Source organism: Talaromyces stipitatus, genomic scaffold, assembly GCF_000003125.1.
Source record: "Talaromyces stipitatus ATCC 10500 scf_1105507295523 genomic scaffold, whole genome shotgun sequence".
NCBI lineage: Eukaryota > Fungi > Ascomycota > Eurotiomycetes > Eurotiales > Trichocomaceae > Talaromyces > Talaromyces stipitatus.
This window is the reverse complement of record NW_002990113.1, coordinates 2179063-2194567: the sequence shown is the minus strand read 5'-3', so window position 1 is coordinate 2194567 and position 15505 is coordinate 2179063. Positions and strand designations below refer to the sequence as shown.

Sequence of the window (15505 nt, the reverse complement as noted above, 5' to 3'; positions counted from 1 at the left end):
CAAATCGCACAGAGGAAAATGCAGGTCATTTAGCTCAAATGGATCGTCTGTATCCTTCAAACAATTCATCACTTTTCCTTTGTGTTGTTTGCTTTGGGTTTTCGATCTTTTAAAAAAGCCCCTGAAGCTTTTTTCGTGTCTCTTGCGCCAGGCCCCGCTTCCATCCGCAGATAAAGCCCTAATTCGAGAGCTTCACCCCCCCCCAGCGGCGCATACGATTTCGATTCGATCTCGTGATTGTTTTTATTTCGGCGGTCAGTTCGGTTTGTGCTGTGGACGAAAGAATTAAAAGGCCGTCGAGAACAACAAGGTCCAAAGTGAAGCTTTTGTGTGCAATATGAAGTTCGGTCGCAATCTTCCCCGAAACGTTGTCCCGGAGTGGAGCTCCAACTATATCAACTACAAAGCTTTGAAAAAGCTCATCAAATCTGCTTCTGTTAGCCAAGAAGCAAAGGATGATGTTGACCTCGTTGGTGTGTTTTTGTTTCCTTGAGTGTCGTTACTCGGTGTGCTAACTGTTTCTGTTTTCTAGGCTTTTTCTACTCGCTCGATCGAAATCTCGAGGATGTAGATTACTTTTACAACAAGAAGCTGGGCGACTTCACACGACGTCTTAAAATATTGGAGGATCGTTATGGAAATTCCGTGGCTGCCGGACAAGCTCTTGGTGCAGAAGACATTGGAGACCTTGTCACTGCTCTTTTGGAGCTTCGAGGACAGCTTCGCAAGCTGCAATGGTACGGTGAGGTTAATCGCCGTGGCTTTATCAAAATCACCAAGAAGCTGGACAAGAAGATCCCTGGGGCCGAAGCACAGAAGCGATATCTCGCGGCGAAGGTCGATCCTGCGCCCTTCGCAACCAATGCACAACTCACTCAAGCAACCTCCAAAATCAATGAATGGCTGTCCGTGTTTGGAGACCGAAAGGTTCTTTCGGATGATTCCGACTCCGTCAAGTCTTTGACTTTATCCAAAGTTCCCTCCCGACCAAATCTGAATTTACCCGCTAGTCTACTCTCAGCCGTTGACGCGGCGCTTCGAGAGGACGACACTACGGCTTTGCTAGAGCAACTCCAAAGCTTGAAAGTCTCTGCTACCGAGCAAGGGGAGCTTGTATACCCTATGGTTAAGAAGAATCTCTTGCAACGCGCAATAACTTGTCGGGCGAGGTCTTCCATTGACGTCTTGCTAGGCGAAGTAGATTCTTTAGAAGAAGAGGATGACATCAACAAGCGGAATTGCATTCATCGACTTGTGATTTCTATCGGCAGGGCTCAGACTACCTCGGATGCTGATCCTTCTGCAGCCGTCTCGTTGGAATATCCAGAGGAAACCACCTATATTACGCCTGCGACTCCACCGAGCTTACAGCCTCCGCGAAACGTTGTGAAAGAAGCTCATCAAAAGCAGCTTTTGACTAGAGATGACGAGGCAGTCTCACTATTGCAATATCTGTTGGATCATCTACGTCCTCATCAACGGTCTGCCCTTCTGGCCCAAGATCTCTCCGGCAGAACTCCACTTCACTATGGTGCTCAGTACGGGTTCAGAGTTGTGTGCGAAATTATCATTGAACACCTTAAAAAATGGGATTTGTTCGATGTGTCCGAAGGAATAGACGGTCCCAACTGGCAGGACTCGGAAGGCTGGGCTCCTCTACATCTCAGTGTTGTCGGTGGACATCCATTGACAACCAAGGCTCTCCTAGAAGCCGAGGAGAAATCTCTGACAGCACCTCATGGTGGAGTAAGAAACTCTATCAGAAAGAATATTTCGAAATCCAGTGCCGTATTAGCAATGGCGGTCAAGGCAAACTTTGTTGATATTGTTCAATTGCTCGTGGAAGCAGGCGTTGACATCAATTATCAAGACGAACAAGGTGAAACAGCTCTACATGTTGCTGCTCGGTTCAATCATAGTCAATGTGCAAGGCTGCTTCTAGAGGGAACAGCAGACCAAAAAGCAAATACGGAACTACCAGAATCTACTTATTCGTGGACACCCCTGTTCATTGCATGCGTGGATGGCTCGTTGGCTGTCGTGGAACTTCTCATCAAGGCAGGGGCCGATTTGGAAAGGCCCGACTCGTCAGGATGGACTGCAAAGGAACATGCAGCGCTTCGAGGTCACCTTGAAATTGCTAAGCGATTAGCTGAAGTCACCAAGCCTCCTACTCTTGAGGAGGCCGATGTTTCCATAACTGTTCCGGCACCCACGTCATCGCCTCCTTTGGGATCATTGACCGATCGCAAATCTAATATCAATAGTCCTTCTCCAAATTATAGCTCCCGCGCAGCTGAGTCCCTCAAAACGTTCGGACACAGGTATCTCACAGATGAAAGCATGATTCTAGTCAGTCTAGGAACCATGGATATGCGGAAAACTTCTCCCCCTGTGAGTCTCGATCGCATACCTATTACCAGCGCTCATTCCACGCAACTCGACACTGCGCTTTCTGTCGTCATATCTGCAAGCGGTGCCCACGGGGAACCAGAGATCATCGATCTCCCAGTTCAGGACAGCATCGTCACCGAGCCGATCACTTTCTATTCAAAGGATTTCACTAGCGTGAGGCTCCTGTTCGACCTGGTCCCTACTTATGCAGGCTCCACGAATCAGATCGTGGGACGAGGTGTAGCATTGCTTTCCAGCATCCGACCATCTGTTGGCTCCAACCGCATTAGTCTGCAAGGTGATATAACGGTGCCCATAATAGCTGCCAATACTCTTGAAGTAATTGGGACTTTGACTTTCAATTTCCTTGTCATCACTCCTTTCAAGCATCCGAAGATGTCTCTCAATCATGATCAAACGTACTGGAAGACAGTTACTGCGCCTATGGTTATTGGTCACCGAGGTAAGCTTGTCTGATTTATATGCATGTGAATGAGTTCTAATCTGAGGAACAGGTCTCGGTAAGAACTTTGCGAGCCGGAGATCACTTCAATTGGGTGAGAATACTGTTCAGGTAGGAATATGAGTTACTAATCTGCTTCGCATCTGGACTAACCCGCTTTTAGTCATTTATCGCTGCTGCGAACTTGGGTGCTTCATATGTCGAGGTAAGTTTGCGTTCCATCATAAAGCTACTGTTGACAATGGTTACTTACTGACTCTCATGCAGTTCGGTAAGCTCAATCTTTCACATATTACCTTGGCACTATACTAATAAGACTTCGAAGACGTACAACTCACCAAAGATCACGTCCCCGTCATTTATCATGACTTCCTTGTCAGCGAGACAGGAATTGATGCTCCCGTCCACACTCTTACCTTGGAACAAGTAGGTTTGGTCTTGAGTCGCTATTTTGCCATGTTAACTAACATGTTGAAGTTCCTTCATCTCAACGATGCACGATCACCACGAGTAGAAGCCGTGAGTGCAGACGCATCGCAACGTCCACGTGCGATGTCCGTTGGTGAAGCACTTATTGATCCATCAGCCCTGAGTGAAAAGATGAAACACACTCGTGATTTCAAAGCCAAGGGTTTCAAGGGTAATACTCGCGGTAACCACATCCAAGCGCCGTTTGCTACTTTGGAGGAGCTATTCAAAAAGCTTCCTAAGTCTGTTGGGTTCAACATCGAGATGAGTGAGCTCTTCCTGCTCTCTTCTAATATGCAAATATGATCTAACCGTCTCGACAGAGTATCCTTCACTCTACGAAAGTGAAGCAGAAGAAATGGACACCTACGCAGTGGAGGTCAACTCCTTTGTGGACACTGTCCTCGAGAAAGTCTACGACTTGGGCGAAGGCCGCAATATGATTTTCTCCAGCTTCAATCCCGACATCTGTCTGCTCCTGGCCTTCAAGCAGCCTTCTATTCCAGTTCTCTTCTTGACCGATGCCGGTAGCAGTGAAGTTGCAGATATTCGTTGCAGCAGCCTTCAAGAGGCCATTCGCTTCGCATCCCGCTGGAATCTATTGGGTATTGTCTCTACCGCAGAACCATTCGTACTTTGCCCACGACTTGTACGCGTCGTCAAGGAATCAGGACTTGTCTGTGTTTCGTACGGAATACAGAACAATGACCCTGCAAATGCCAAGGTATGTTTTACGCTCAGAAGCATAACTACAGCCTTTTAAGGTCCAGAATACATCGCGACTAACACTTTTAATAGCTCCAAGTTACACATGGCATCGATGCTGTAATCGTCGATTCCGTCCTCGCCATTCGGAAAGGGTTGACAACAGCTCCGCCATCAAACTCTGTCTCTCCCCTGTCGATGGCGCAGGCATCATCCAGCCAGACACTGCAACCACCCGCTGATATCAGCACGCTTGATAAACCGAGCTCATAGACTGTTATTGCTTGACACCCGTATCACGTGGATTCATATATGATGCTTAGAAGAGTATTCATACGAGTAAATAGGTGGATAGATAGTTGCTTATCATTACTTTGGGATTGCTCAATGATATCATTCCACATGCTGATGATCAGAACGAACCTTTTAAATGGTTGGCAGTACCCCTGCCATTGGCGCCATTACTGGTCATTTAGCCGAAAAAAAAGTAAGCGCTAACGTGTTGAATATCCGGAGTTCGCCTGTAGTCTTCTTTTCACCTGCGAAACTATCACCGGCAGAAGCGATAAATTACTACTATAAGCCATGAGCACGACCACAGCAGATGTGCATAGAAATCGAAATGAACATTCAACAAGCAGACCGGAAACCACCTTCGACGAGATATCCGACCCAGCCCGCATAACCAGGGAAACCAGTTATCCAACCGGCGCAAAATTATGGCTCCTGATGCTTAACCTCGCCGCAGTCCTTATCCTCATCAGCATAGACATGAATATTGTCGCTACGGCCGTACCCAGCATTACAGATCATTTCCACACTGTCGCGGATGTGGGCTGGTATTCATCCGCGTTCAGGCTCTGCCAGTGCGCTTTTCAGTTCATGTTTGGTAGAGCGTATAAGCTCTTCTCTATCAAGTGTGTGTTCCTACTCGCCAATGTTATCTCTATGGTAGGCTCGGTGCTCTGCGGAGCGGCAGCTACGTCGTCTACGCTTATTATTGGGAGGGCTGTGACTGGTTTGGGCTCTTCTGGTCTTCTTTCAGGATGTTTTGTCATCCTCGTGCAGTCTACGCCTCTACGTGCACGGCCCATGTTCACGGGCATAATGGGTGCTGTCGAAGGGGTAGCTACGCTATCCGCACCGCTCCTCAGTGGTGTTATTGTGCAGTCACTCGGTTGGCGATGGTGTTTCTACATCAACGTGCCTATCGGCGTTGTAACGTTGTTGTTGACCATGTACTACTTTTTCGATGCACCTAAATCTAACGATATCACGCGCATGACACTCAAGCAGAAGATCGCACAACTCGACTTGGTCAGTAATCTACTCTTCATCCCAGCGCTGACAGGTCTTTTTCTCGCATTCTCATGGGCTGGTACCAAGTATCCCTGGAGCAGTGCACCTGTGATAGGCCCCCTTGTAGGCTTTGCCATACTCATAACAGGCTTTATCTACAATCAAATCCGTCGCGGGGATGCCGCTGCTCTCCCAATACGGATTCTGAGACGCCGCAGCGTTATCGCAGGGTGTATATTCATTATGTGTGGTAACAGTGCAGGTAATGTACTAGAATATTATCTACCCATTTACTATCAAGTCGTTCGTGGATATTCCCCTGCAAAAAGTGGATATATGATGCTCCCCATCATCATTGCAGCCACTATCGGCGCACTCGTCCATGGCTTCGGGACAAGTGTCTTGGGATACTATGCGCCATTCATGCTCTTTGCGTCGATCACAATGCCCATTGCCGCGGGGCTTATAACTACGTTCAAAATTAGTACTAGTTTTGCGCAGTTGATCATATATACTGCTTTTTCTGGTTTGGCATACGGTATCGGGTTCTCGGGGCCACAGAACGCAGTGCAGACGGTGTTAGATGCAGAGGATGTTCCACTCGGAACGTCTATTATGTTATTCTCGCAGTCCTTTGGCCCATCTGTAGCAGTCGCTGTTGCGCAGGTACTGTTTGTGAATCAGCTCTCGACGAATTTGGATGGTCTCGTGCCGGGTGTGAGTGGTGCGAGTATTGAGAATATGGGCTTGACGCAAATTGTTTCCAGTCTGCAGCCGGAAAGGTCTGCAGAAGTCCTGGTTCGGATTGATAAAAGTCTTGTTCAGACATGGTATTTGGTAATTGGGTTGGCGTGTGCGACGATGATTGGGAGTTTGCTGATAGAATGGAGGTCGGTCAAGTTGAGGCGGGATTAGTGACATTCTACCGCGATGATAGAATACTTCCAAGTTAGAAACTTTCTGGCTTGAATGATAGCTATAGACTCTTGGAGGCAACAAATGAGAGTGTGGTGGTCTTTCTTCCTTCTTCATGCAATATCACGTGGTTTCCAAATCTGGAAACCCGGCTAACATAGCCCTAAGTTCATCCATCACCGTCGCAGCCTTATCCTGTCAAATATAAGGCTAGAACGTTCAGTATCGATAGGTTATCCATATAACATGTCCCAAGAGATATCTGCTTGATGCGTGACGTGCTGCAGCGTCATTGGCTGGAGGACTGTCCCTATGATGATGGCTCTTTGAAGACCCCTCAATATGACAGGGGTGTGCGATACTGCGCAAGGCTAACCCCGCTAGCAGCCCATGGGGTGCATTGCCAGTGTAGGATTCTCAATGCTATCAAGCAGTCAAATCCACAGTCTGGAAGAGAATAGCTTCTGTTACGATATTGATTTGAGCCATTTCACCTCGGTTTGTGGTTTTGCAATCCTTAATACTAAACTGGCAGAGGCATCTCTTCCTGAAATTTACCTCTATCATGGCAGCGCCGCAATCTTCGTCATCATCAGTGAAGTCCCAATATCACCATTTCATTCCACAATTCATCCTGCGAAATTATGCACATGTTCGCTCCCCCAAGAGGAGAGGTCGCGGAAAGTGGCATTCCAGTGGGGAAGCGCTCCACGTAATAGATCTTTCCAGTGACAACCCAGAGCTGGTCGAGTCTCCAGTTCGCCGAACTTTTGGATTGACAGACATGTATCGGGATTTTGCGCGTGTGTCCGACCAGCAATACCTTGAAAAGGAACTTAGCAAGCTAGAAGGCAATGCCGCTAGGATAATTGTCGGGATACGCAAGGCCTTTGAGTCTGGGCATCAGGACGTGTGGATAAAGCGCCATGAAAGAGACAGCTTACGGAAGTTTCTGTTCATCATGAAATATCGGGGGAAGGGCTTTCACAAGCGTTTTGTCGGAGACGGTATGAAAGGCTATGTCGAAGATGACAAGGAGCTGTTCCTCAAGTATATGCGCGAGAAAGGGTTCAAAAAGCCGGTTGACGTGTGGTATCACAGTATAAAGACGATTCTGGAGTTGAAGATGGACCTTCAGGGGAACTGGGTGAAGAAACTGCTCGACGGCATCTACCGAGACGATGCTATGTGGTTCATTATGCACACGGAATTTATGTATCTCTCTCTCTGCACACCTTCCGAAGCGGATACAGAATTTCTTCTGACCGAAAACTGCTACAATGTCTTTGAAGGGCCGCAGACCATCTTGAGAGACCCCAAAACTGGACAAAGCAGATTCGTGTCGTGGACGAATTTCCATGAATTCAGTCCAATATCTCCAAAGCTTCTGATGGTCCTCCGAAGCTTTATCCTACCAAACCCCGAAGAAGACAAGAATGAGGGAATCAGAAAATGGAGGGAGAACATTTACAAAATGGCTCTAGGGCCACATGCCAACCCAAGGGCTGCAAACTCCATCCTCGCAGATCTTCCCATCCATAAGCCACGGAACTCGTACTCGTCCGTAAGTTCCCAGGGAATAGAGTTGCTGGAAGGCGAGGATGGTTCCCGGCGTTCGAACCACCGATTTTGCTTTCCGTTCTTCAAAATATCTACAGAGCAAACCAACAAGATCAATACGATCTTTTTGGACAACGCATATCGTTACCAAACCGTGGCGTTCACCTCACGCCCTGCTCTCAAAGCAACACTTGAATATTATCTTACATTACCACCGAGTCAAGGGTTCAAAAAGGTTGGCGGTGAAACAAATGATGTTCAGTTATCGTATTTATTGAAACTCGAGAAGATCTTGAGGAAGTTGGGATCCAATAAGAAGCTGGTTTACCAGCTTCGTAGTGCGGAGCTGACTGACGACGTGATCTTTGAGTTTATGGGTGATATGCTTACCAAAAACCTGCCGGAACAACCGACTGAATTCATGCAATTGTACATGAAGCTAGGTGAGCTTCCTTCAAATGACGTGCGGACGTTTCTGACAGGACTTTACAGGCGGCAATGCGGAAACATTAGCTAAGGACCTGGACCAGACTCGTAGAATGATTAACTTGAGAATCCAGATTGATGTCTGTACTCAGGGGCTCAGAGAAATCAAGCGGCAAGATATTCGTGAAAAATTAAGAGATCATTTCTGTCAACTCGTTCCACCACGACGCCTGTGGCTCTATCTGAAGCAAATCCGGCTAATGAGCTTGAAGGGCCCTGCTAGCTTACAGACCGAACTAGATCAGGAGTATGGGGACGGACCGGAGGATATCATTGTCAAAGGTAGGCTGCTCTCCTTTCCCTTGATCAAGGTGGCTTATCCTTTTTAGCAAGTCATATTATTCGCACAGAAGATCTAGGCCGACTGATGCATTTCTCCGTGGTGCAACATGTACATCTCCTGAAATATCCAGATCTTGATATGTCCGCCAACATTACCATGGATGAAGCGAGTGCAAAGAAGCTCTGGGAAATAACCTCTTTTGCCTTTGGATCAGCTGGTAAGTTATAAGGTTCTAGCAAGCCAGGCCCACATGTTAACTGTCCGACTTTGTCTAGGAAGTATTTGCGACTGCGGTAAGATAGAGCCAGCCAGTAGTACCTGACTTCTCACTAACTGAACCCCCAGGCATTGATAAACTCCAAGAGAGGGCCAGACTAACCACAGTCATGTTTCGACTGGCTCAGACCTATAAGGAGTGGACGAGCCCGTTTTGGACAGACGATCAGAAAATAGAAATGCTTACAAGGTACGCTGCATATGATGATGTAGAAGAACTGTTGGGTTATCAACTACCAAGTGAGGCATTGCAGGAGCTGAAAGATGTCTTATTCAACATTGTCTATCCAACTTGGGGAAAGGGACTGAAGAGGGATGGTTCGGCTTCGCAACTTCAGAAATAATCATAAAGGACTGTGACGGGTCTAGTCCAAATCTCCAGGTCCAATATATGGTGTTTTCCTTGAGCTTTTCCAGGCATCACACCATATATACTATTCGAGTTCTCATGTTTTTATTCGTCCAAGAGAAGTACTGAACTTTCCGCAGTCTTGACCACATCCCGATGCATGTGGTCCTCTGTTATCTTAGCTTCCAGATCAATCGATAGCAGCGTGTATCAACTACAATCTAATGCAGGACACCTAGAACGACATCAGTACCTGGCATGCGGTACGAATGTATTCGTACAGATAGATCAGGGTCCCAGCAAGCGATCAGTCAAGCCCTAAGAAGGCTGATTCACTGGCGGTGGAGAATACTTCACCGAGCCAAAATTGACACTACTTATCTCTCCACCTCCTAGTACGGAGTTAGCAAATGTACAAATGCCCGATTATGGCCATGTCGACTAGACAGCAATAGAGCGACATGAATCACAGATCCAATGACCCATTATGGGCCCTGCGACATATCCATATTTGATAAAAGCGCGTCTGGTAGCGCTCTTTTTCCAGTCCGTAAGCACGACGTTGGCAGACAGACTCAGGCCGTCAGTCGAACATTCCTTTTGACAACATTGGCAGTTACCTTGAGGCGAATTGTTTGTCTCGACAAGGTCCTTTGCGCCGGCTATGGGTAGAAATGACGGCGACACTGGCTCATGCGCTAACTATTCCCCGCAAGAATAGGCCATACTGCTCCATCCAGTGTTCAGTGTCTGAGTGGGTCTAGCTCGCAGTCACAATGACCGTAATGTCGAGAACACTACCACACAGCTGGTGGCCTGATTTGATGGGCGTTTCGTCCGAACGTCGTGTGGTGATTCTGGATACTATCAAGATCAGAAGCTATTCTGCTACTTTGCGGGAGCCTTGCGAAGTTGCGAGCTTGTGCGAAACACATCGCCGCGTGGTGACAGACTGGTTTTCTATCATGAGGTGAGTGGCTGTTACCATTCAACTTTCCTGGTATAAGAGATAGATCATGAAGTGGCATTGTATCTGATTATAGATCTTCCGTATTGAGATTAGTCAATCTTCAGTCTCGACCGAGAGACGTGAATTGGAGCCTGGAGAATCTGGCAGCCGGGCGGCACGTGCAACAGCCGCGACAACCCGAGGATCTTGTACGTTAAATTACGTATTGTTGGGTGGGATGCGTATTTTTATTGTATTTTAATCTGACATTGACTTTACAGTGTACGCCACTGTCGTCGTCTGACAAACAGATTTGTGGATCATGTTCCAATCGTTCCATGCCAGATACAGTCACATTGAATCTGATATGAAGCAACTCGCATATTTAAGAGAAGACACATAGATAACGCCGGTCGCATGACGGCCGGACTGCCTTAATCAATCAATCAGGTCTGAGCAGTCGGCAAACCGGCAGTCCACGACTTTTTGCATGGCGTATTGATTGGAATTGGATAGTAGATATAAATTAGTGCTGATCAATCCATCCCGTTGCCGAACTATCCCGCCAAATCATCCATCGTGGTTCATGTATTTCCTCGTAAACTTGGAGCCTGGCGCGGATGCAGTCGGTTGTAGCGGAGTAAAATACCATCGTCATACTTCGTAGTAGACTGACACAAGTGGTTATTTATGAACATTGAAGAGTACTTTTCAGTCGTGGTGATAAATATATCTACTATAACCACCATTATTAAGTTCTAGAATTGATTGACGGTACCTAACTTACTGACTACGGGCTGTTGAGTTGATGATGTATATCAAACAACGTATTCGCATTCGATACCGCGGAGATACCAGTATTAAATACATAGCGCCGGACCCGGCCTACAAACGGCTGCCGATTCAGTCGCCGTCAGACCCTGCTTACGGTAATACCGATACACTAATACTAATCGATACAATGCTGGAAGCGGGTCACCCCTCCCCACCTCCAAGGAAAGACTCTTGCCTCTTCTCGTTCTGCGTCTTCTGCAAATAATTTCACGCTTGTTGGATCTTTGGCCGTCACCGTCACGCCTCACCACAACCCGGAATTCCACCATTCCCACGACTAATGCCCCGTGGGCTGTCGACAGAAATCCTATCAAATCGAGAATATATCTGCAGGAGGAAAGGGCCTGAGCACTCTGAAGGGAAAGAGGAAGGCGGTCATATAAATATTGATTCAAGGCGAAAATCACTCACCATATCGAAGTCGTCGCTCGAATAGGACAGAAAATCAATTGCTTCTTTTGCCTAATCGATCTTTTCATATGTACATTGATCGATCGTCATTGGTATTTCGGAATATCATCATACCCGAGAACTCTCACCCCGGAGAAGTTCAGGCGAACATTCCATTCGACAGACGGAGCAGAAACAGGCGGGGAGCTGCATGTATTGTCGCCTACCACAGCAGCAACGCGCAGCACCCGCAATTATTTTGTGATCTCTCCGAAATAAGAACTTGGTCGATAAGGGAAATAGAGGCTCATGGCGAGTACTGAGCCTGCCGTTTCCGTCCCCCGCCGAGAAAATATGACGGCAACGTCAGGTATGTGTCAACGTCAATACCCTTTTCAATACAGAAAAAGGAAAAAAAAAAAAAAAAAAAAAAAAAAGGGCAACGAAACTTGGCTTTTACGCCAAGGCGAAAAAGAAAATTCAATTCTTATCTTGGCGGCAAACAGAATTTGGACTAATGGGGTATATATCTTTAGAAACAACAGCGTCAGAATCCCAACCAGGCCAGCAGCAACAACAAACTTCCTCTACGCATGGCCTAAGAGAACAATCGAACCTCGAAGCGGGGCAGCCACATGCTGTCCGCTTTGCATCGGTCAATCAAGAAATCGAGCCAGATCACAGTCTCCAGTCTCTTCAGTCCCCAACGACGGACGAAGAGCAACAGAATGGGTCCAGTGCTGCCAATCGGGATGCTAATAGCACCAAAGACGACATTCGTTCGTTAACCCTCAATCTCCAAGATACCCGCCTGCAAGAGTCCCGGCTACGTCATTTCGCTTTCGAGCCCGTCTCTTTGCCAGCATCGAGAGTATGTACCTTCTGCCCCATGCTAGTTCTGTTTAAAACATCGGGGAGTCAACCCGCGGCGGCCTTTCACCCAACCGTGTTTATGTCGCATTAGTTCGAACTCTAAACACATAATCCTTGTGTGTTTGGTCGAATTGCTTGTTTGCTAATATGTTATATGAATAGGTCAATTCTCGGGACACCTCCAGCTTCGCTACCTCTCAAGATAACACTGTCTCCGGCAACAATTCGCCGCGAATAACCCCTGCAGCATCTCTCATGCAGTCTCCTCCTCTGACTCCTGCTGCCACGCAATCGCGGGAGAGTAAGTCTAGTGACAACAGCGGTTCCGCCGCCCTCCAGACGACCAGTCATACCAAGAAACATGAAACATCCGCAATCACGCCGCCACTGTCCGAACCCATCTCAAACTCGAATTCGGGTAATCCCCCTGCATCGTCTACTGCACCCACAAGCGCACCGGCGTCACGGCCGAACTCTTCCGAAGTACCAGCTCATTCTGGAGGCACTGGCCCAGCTTCTACACGACATCATGAGAAAGGAAGAGCACAGTTCTTCCTGGCTTCTTCTGTAGACGGCAGCCCGCAGGATGAAAGCCCACCAATGACACCCAGGCATGAGTACGGCTGGTCCACGCCTCCAGGCGGCACTTCTGGAGTAATGACTCCGATCGGTGAACCGAATGACCCATACGCCCGAAATAAGCGACCGCTTCCGAACCGAAATCTTTCACAGTTAGATCAAAGATTCATCTTCAGTGGAATCGACTCAAAGCGCCGTTCACATCATTCTACTAGTTCGTTCAACAGCAATAATGGTGGACAGAATGGTAGCAACAATGACCTAAAGTCAGCAGGTGAAAAGCGGACCTCTTTCTTTAGCAGCAAGAAGGACCATGGACATCGCCACCAGGATAGTTTAGAGGGGAAAAGCCATGGTTCAATGGTTGAACTGAAGAGATTCTTCCGCATGGGGCACAAGAATAAACGCGGAGAATCGCCATCCAGTGCCTCCAAGAAATCCAATAAGTCTATTTCTAGCGAAAAGCCATCCACTCATCAGATGGCCCCGGCGAGCGTTCCATTCGCTGATGATCACGGCCTTCAGTCCAAGTATGGGAAACTGGGTCGGGTTCTCGGTTCGGGCGCTGGCGGCTCTGTGCGGCTATTGAAGCGAAGCAGTGACGGCGTCACATTCGCAGTAAAGCAGTTCCGAGATCGACACACATGGGAGACCGAGAAAGAATACTCTAAGAAAGTCACTGCTGAGTTCTGTATCGGCTCTACGTTACATCACGGAAACATCATCGAAACACTCGATATCATTCAAGAAGGTGGACATTGGTACGAAGTTATGGAATACGCGCCATATGACTTGTTTGCTATTGTCATGACGGGCAAAATGAGCAAAGAGGAAATTGCTTGTTCTTTCAAGCAGATTGTCAGCGGTGTATCCTATTTACATGCAATGGGCTTGGCTCATCGAGATTTGAAATTGGACAATGTTGTTGTCAACGAACACGGCATTATGAAGCTGATTGATTTCGGAAGTGCCGTTGTTTTTCGGTATCCTTTCGAAAATGATATTGTGCTGGCTTCAGGTAAGATTATCTCTTCGCGTTCTATATATCACCATTTCAGTTTCAAAGCTAAGCAACCATTAGGCATCGTGGGCTCCGATCCATATCTTGCACCAGAGGTTTATGACGAGAAAAAGTACGACCCTAGACCCACAGACATTTGGTCTTTGGCCATCATATTCTGTTGCATGACTCTCCGACGCTTTCCTTGGAAGCAACCCCGTGTGACAGACAACTCTTACAAGTTGTTCGTCTCGCCACCAACTCCTGGCACGCCCGTTCCTGATTCACACCCAAGACGCACCGAGCGTCCTAAATCAACTGCGGATCTTCCGTCCATGGCAGCTGATGCTAATGCTGGAACTTCACAATCTGATCATCACCGACACCATCACCGCCATGGAAGTCAACATACCCAATTTGCGAAATCAGAGCCCGTCACACGCGATGACCCCCCAGCAACCAGCTCGGCCAAGACGAGTCCAACCCACACACAGCAGTCCCAACCTCGGGCATCACAAGATGCCTCCTCCACGCAACCTCCCTCCAATTCGCAGGCGACAAGTGATGTAATCGAGAAACCAAAATCTCGCGAGACGACTAGCAAAGAAGCGCCCCCTTTACCAGCGAGCTCGAGCTCAAACTCAAACACTGGACAGCGTCAAGAAGTTATCAAAGGGCCGTGGCGATTGTTGCGAATTTTACCTCGGGAATCTCGTTACATCATTGGTCGCATGCTTAAAGTTAACCCCAGAGAGCGGGCTACACTCGAGGAAGTGTTGACAGACGATTGGATTCAACTTATTCAAAATTGCCGACAGGATGATCAAGGCCATGTTATAAAGGCGAAGAACCATGCACATATTTTAGAGCCACCCTCATCCAGTGTCGCAGTGGCCAGCAAGGGCAGATAGAAGCCTAATCACCATTCCGGAACGTGCCTGAATTTCTATCCGTCCCTTTATGTACTCGATCTTAGTGTCTGCTTTTTGCTCAGTTCTGCTTACAGCCTTATGTCATCCCAGCTGATGGTGCTACGCGGCGTTTTACATGATGATATTCTCTCTGCCCTGACAGGATGTTTTCTTCTTTCTTCCATTGTTTATTTTTCTTCCTGTTTCTTACTTCTTATAGATTATGTTCTAAAATGCTATCCCCCAACGTGGTATAGCATCCTGTTCTCTGATATCCTTGTGCGACAACGCCGTCGCATCCCCGGAAGCCCCTTTTGCATGGCTCACCTACCCTTGTGAATAATAGATCATGATGAATTAAACCTAATTCGATTATTGCTATGCCTTTACTCCTTTTCTTTTTTATTTTGGACTGTAACACTCCAATTTTTCCTTGTTCGCGATAATACTGCCATCTACAACCCTTATTTCTCTATTCGCCTACCTTCCTTTACTCATTTTTATCATACATTTCTTTTATTCAAGATTGTTAGCTGCAAGTCAGCTCGTTGATGAGAAAATAACAGAAATCACTGGAATCGACCGTTTGTTTACTGCATATACTTCAGTTTTGTCGAGCAGGAATTGGGACTTCGCTTGGAGGACCCGTGGATTATGCATATTAGGTTAAGACGAAGCGGCAGACAGACTGCTAGTGAATTAGAATAAAATGATACGAAATAATCCGAACTCATGAAAAAGCTCTATTTGTAGGTAGCGAGCAAAGAAGCA

At 47.3% G+C, this 15505-nt stretch overlaps 4 protein-coding genes across 7 annotated transcripts, besides 1 other annotated feature; all 4 read left to right on the top strand.

The window, feature by feature from the left end:
• Nucleotides 1–337: 337 nt before the first annotated feature.
• TSTA_067360 (glycerophosphocholine phosphodiesterase Gde1, putative) lies at nt 338–4443 on the top strand (the record flags this gene model as incomplete). The annotated part of the gene is made up of 9 exons (XM_002340645.1): nt 338–473; nt 533–2857; nt 2910–2968; nt 3021–3062; nt 3125–3128; nt 3183–3283; nt 3335–3593; nt 3649–4049; nt 4124–4443. 9 exons carry the CDS (start codon nt 338–340, stop codon nt 4301–4303), a joined length of 3507 nt encoding a protein of 1168 aa, XP_002340686.1. The 3' UTR covers nt 4304–4443.
• Nucleotides 4444–4615: 172 nt separating this feature from the next.
• On the top strand, nt 4616–6244 carry TSTA_067350 (efflux pump antibiotic resistance protein, putative; the record flags this gene model as incomplete). The annotated part of the gene is made up of 2 exons (XM_002340644.1): nt 4616–5559; nt 5587–6244. 2 exons carry the CDS (start codon nt 4616–4618, stop codon nt 6242–6244), a joined length of 1602 nt encoding a protein of 533 aa, XP_002340685.1.
• A 565-nt stretch (nt 6245–6809) lies between these two features.
• Nucleotides 6810–9339, top strand: TSTA_067340 (uncharacterized protein; the record flags this gene model as incomplete). Of its 4 annotated transcripts, none has more annotated exons than XM_002340641.1 (5): nt 6810–8247; nt 8297–8572; nt 8624–8790; nt 8849–8866; nt 8919–9339. In XM_002340641.1, the coding sequence occupies 3 exons, from the start codon at nt 6810–6812 to the stop codon at nt 8647–8649; spliced, it is 1740 nt and encodes a 579-aa protein (XP_002340682.1). In that variant the 3' UTR covers nt 8650–8790; nt 8849–8866; nt 8919–9339. The 4 variants fall into 4 exon arrangements, with proteins under 4 accessions (XP_002340682.1, XP_002340681.1, XP_002340683.1 ...); XM_002340640.1 differs by having other exon boundaries at nt 8620–8790; XM_002340642.1 differs by having other exon boundaries at nt 8620–8790; nt 8849–9339.
• A 2341-nt stretch (nt 9340–11680) lies between these two features.
• On the top strand, nt 11681–15335 carry TSTA_067330 (protein kinase, putative; the record flags this gene model as incomplete). The annotated part of the gene is made up of 4 exons (XM_002340639.1): nt 11681–11741; nt 11908–12242; nt 12407–13841; nt 13905–15335. 4 exons carry the CDS (start codon nt 11681–11683, stop codon nt 14732–14734), a joined length of 2661 nt encoding a protein of 886 aa, XP_002340680.1. The 3' UTR covers nt 14735–15335.
• Nucleotides 11776–11808: a microsatellite.
• Nucleotides 15336–15505: the final 170 nt, after the last annotated feature.